Source organism: Battus philenor, unplaced genomic scaffold (assembly GCF_028537555.1).
Source record: "Battus philenor isolate CCGP_79_NKW_IND1 unplaced genomic scaffold, ilBatPhil1.0.hap1 SCAF_19, whole genome shotgun sequence".
Lineage (NCBI taxonomy): Eukaryota > Metazoa > Arthropoda > Insecta > Lepidoptera > Papilionidae > Battus > Battus philenor.
The window spans coordinates 6,129,870-6,133,825 of record NW_027181681.1 but is presented as its reverse complement, the minus strand read 5'-3'; the positions used below and the strand labels follow the sequence as shown (position 1 = coordinate 6,133,825).

The following is a 3,956-nucleotide window of genomic DNA, read 5'->3' as shown; positions in this document are numbered from 1 at the left end:
AAGCCCCCGTCTAACAGCAACAACTTCAAGTGAGAATAACTAAGTCGAAAGACTATGATTGAGATCACTTCCTACGGGTTTTTTAGAAATCTTTGTCAGGACACCTGTCCAATAGTAGCAGTTCTACAGCTGCAATGATAATGATGATGATTATTATAAGATCCATTCAATACAGCCGTAGTGTATCCTTTTTAAAAAGGGGTCGCGTGGCTGCAATTATCTAAAATGTGTAAACTTAATTTTCGTCTTAAAATATAAATGTACTAAACATCCTGATTGTTTAAAAACCGCTGTTTAAATCTCCGATAGAGGTTTCAAGAAAAAAAAATTGCGTCTATTGGAATAAAACATCTGAAAGTACTATATGATATCTTTTTATTATTCAATACAGTTTCATACAAAGTAGTGATTCAGCGCTATAATAGAATTATTATGTTTTAAAGATATAATAAAATTAATGTTTATCAATTAAAAAAAACCTTCAAGTTCTTACTATATTGTAAGTGGATGGTGTCATGTCAAAAAAAATTAATTTAATCAAGAAATTAATACAGCGTTCTTATTAACAAAAAAGTTTTTTTTTTCAAGGATTTTATTTTGACACTATATAAAGTGAGTCTTTCATAAGATTTCATTAGTTTCTAGCGAGAACTTCATCAAACAAGGTGAGTAACTCAGTTTGTTTCATCCTTTATAAGTTAAAATTTTTATTCACTTTGAGAATTTCAATTACTAATAAATTTGGCTAAGGGCGTCGAATAATACCTTTTCATTTGTATCGATATGTTTTAGTGTAATCAATTAATTTACAGTGTTCATAATTATATTCTTAGTTAAAATTCTTGATCTCCCGCTATAACGTTCGTAGCTAACGAATCTATCTTAAATGCAATTTGCCTTTTGTGAACAATAATAACTCGAGCGAAATATTCTGACATAGGTTTATGTTGTAATAACAACATTAAGAGTCATTTAGAACTAATTTTATACAAGATAATTATGATTGATTCAGATAATTAAAAATATTTTTTTGTAAAAAGCTTGAAGTCATATCATGTATGAATGTTGCGTGTAATTTTTGAACCAATATTATAATGAAATTTTTAATTTATGATAATGTAGCAAATATGCAGTCCATGGTATTGCTGACGGTGTTAGCCGTAGTGGCTGTGGCGGTGGCGAGACCGGAGAGTGGTTTCTACGATAGCAAATACGACAACTTCAATGTTAAAGAAGTCATTGAGAACGTACGCTTGCTCAAGGCCTACACGAATTGTTTCCAAGGAAAGGGTAAATGTACACCTGAAGGAACTGAATTTAAAAGTAAGTACATTTTAATAATAAATAATATAATATAACTATTTAACTATTATATTTATTATATTTATAGCCAACATGATAATAATATTGAAACCTTCAGTAAGAATTGTTAAGCTTAAAGAAGATGTGGTGCTTGAAAAGATTCTTTCTCAGGTTCAAATTCTTCCATCAGGAAATATTTCTTGTGCCAAAGTTATAAATATTTATCCATGACACGATATTGCAACGATTTATGGAAGATTTTAATTAATTTTACATAATTATGAAATTGATAATTTAAAAAATAATTTAATTGTTTCTTCATATATTTATATATATATATTTATTAAGTATATATTTATATATATATATACATATAAATGTATATATGATTGGTAGATTAATGTTTCCCAACCTTTTATTTCATGCCCCACTTAAGCCTTTCTAAAATTCTTACGTCCCCTATGTATCATACATATTTATAGGGGACGTTAATTTTATATACAGGGGTGCTAATATTAAGGCGAAAGGATAAAAAAGCATGTCGAGTTCAATTTCCTATAGTTCTTCGTAGGATAAAATTACCCCCCTGTCAGGCGTGAGCTCCGTAAAAACTACTCTAGGCATACCATTTAAATTAAGGTTATAATTTTACGTAAAAAAAGACTGTTAAATTATTACTCACTTCAAGAGTAATGCTATCTGATAAAGTAATAAATATTTTGTTAAAAATATACAAGCTTATATATCACATTTATTATAAAAAAGTTATTTATTTCATTTAGAGTGGATGCCGGAAGCAGTGCAGTCTGATTGCGGTAAATGCACGGAAAAACAAAAGCATATGGTTGCCGAGGTTATGATAAGTCTCATGAAGCAACTTCCCACCGAATGGGATGAACTCCTGAAAGAATACAATCCCAATGGGGATCGTAATGCAGCTTTGGATAATTTCCTACAGAAATACGGACCTAAGTAATTTAAAAGTGTTATGTTGAATATTTAAATAAATTCGATACAACTTTTTTACTCTTTTATTTAAAAATCTGATATCAGTTTCATTATTTTATGTAAAGTTGCAAAAACATTGTTCATGTCCTATTATTTAATATCATTTATTCTCCGAAAACCCAATGCCATGATGTTTAACAAAATTTTATAAAATTTAACAATACGTGTATAAAACACATTCTCAATCTTCGCGTAAAGTGTACAGGAATACACAATGTGTATAGGAAAACCAGTAGCGAAAATAAATTTTGTATACAGACTCAACTTCATCGAGTTAGTAGGACTTTCTATGGGCAATGTATATGTTTTTACAAAAAATCCTAGATAATGTTTAGAAAGTCACTGTTGCTAGATTTAAAATAAAATGTGAAAAACATTTGTGTGTTCAGGTTTTGTACACTGTAAATAATGCACATCATCCCGACACATCATTGAGAAGACTGTATTCGCCTCCAGACTATTATTTTATACTACTAAGTTTCTTTCGCCTGTTATTCTCAGGTCTGAGGCTATGTAACATCAGAAAAGGCGGTGAATTCAATTTGACGATATTAAGAGATATAAATAAATCTTATATAGTATAAACAATTTTTAAGTTTGAATAGTGACTTTTGTTTATTTATTTATTATTTTACTAACAATAAGATCAATAGTAACAAATTGTTTAATATTATTTCTTTAGTAGATAGAAAAACAGTAAACAATATTGTCTTGCAAACAATGTTGTTGTTTTGTTGTTGCTAAGGGCAATTTTAGCGGTCGAAGATTATGGTTTATAGGAAGTAAGCTGTAACTAACGCACGGTGCAGCGGTTCCCCGTAAGACTATAGCAGAAACTATTATTATAGCTGTATTATTATTTATCACATTCTAAAACCTTATGACTAAGCAAGGCAATCTCATAAGTGATCACACAATCGTTTTCCAGATTGACATCGAACCCATTTAGGTTCGATGTAGAATTTCGAGCAAAGTTAGACCTAAATACTCGATGACCTATGTCAAACACAAAGCCCTGCAGGGTAAGTATACCTCTATACTAGTTCCGTTCAGTAGATGTTGTAGTGTAATGTCTTTAGACAATGCTTACAATAAATCTGTCGTCCCTCTCTCTCGTTTCTCGTTGCGTACTTGGTCTTTAAGTCTTAAATATTTTTCATTCACCTAATATCTATCTTGAGCTATTTTATTGTAAGTGTAGTTATTTTTAATTAAAGTTACAGCTTTAGACACCGGAGTTGCTCTGTTGCTATTCTGACTGAACATAAAAAATCATTAGATAACCAAAAAACAGTTAATATTTTGACGACTTAAGACTAAACAAGATTTCAAAAATACAGCGGTGGTTTTTCTTTATATATCGTCATATTTTTATATAAGCTGCATTAACATCTTTGTTTTTCAATAGATATGGTATAGCTGGCGAGTAGATTTAACAAGACAACGGTTACGAAGTATAATAACAGTTACTGAAATAATGAATTAGTTTTAAGATAATCCCTGGATTTCTTTGTTTCACGAAATTAATAAATAATTCCTAGGCGTATATATTCTTGTATGTGTGACTGAAAATTTGTAATATAAATAATAAAATTGTTTAAACGTTTTTCTAAAACGCGATGAAAGTTTTGGCAATTTGAATCGAT

The 3,956-nt window shown here is 29.7% G+C and overlaps 1 protein-coding gene across 1 annotated transcript; it reads left to right on the top strand.

Annotated features, from left to right (window-relative positions):
- The first annotated feature begins 649 nt into the window (after positions 1 to 649).
- Positions 650 to 2,318, top strand: LOC137921789 (ejaculatory bulb-specific protein 3-like). Its single transcript, XM_068764616.1, has 3 exons — positions 650 to 665; positions 1,123 to 1,323; positions 2,085 to 2,318. The coding sequence occupies exons 2-3, from the start codon at positions 1,128 to 1,130 to the stop codon at positions 2,276 to 2,278; spliced, it is 390 nt and encodes a 129-aa protein (XP_068620717.1). The 5' UTR covers positions 650 to 665; positions 1,123 to 1,127; the 3' UTR covers positions 2,279 to 2,318.
- The last annotated feature ends 1,638 nt before the right edge of the window (positions 2,319 to 3,956 follow it).

What these genes read in the sequence shown, in the direction of transcription:
- LOC137921789 (XM_068764616.1), top strand. Translation starts at nt 1,128, where the DNA reads ATGCAGTCCATGGTATTGCTGACGGTGTTAGCCGTAGTGGCTGTGGCG. An exon ending in TGAAGGAACTGAATTTAAAA is followed by an intron (nt 1,324 to 2,084) that starts GTAAGTACATTT and finishes TATTTCATTTAG; the next exon opens with AGTGGATGCCGGAAGCAGTG.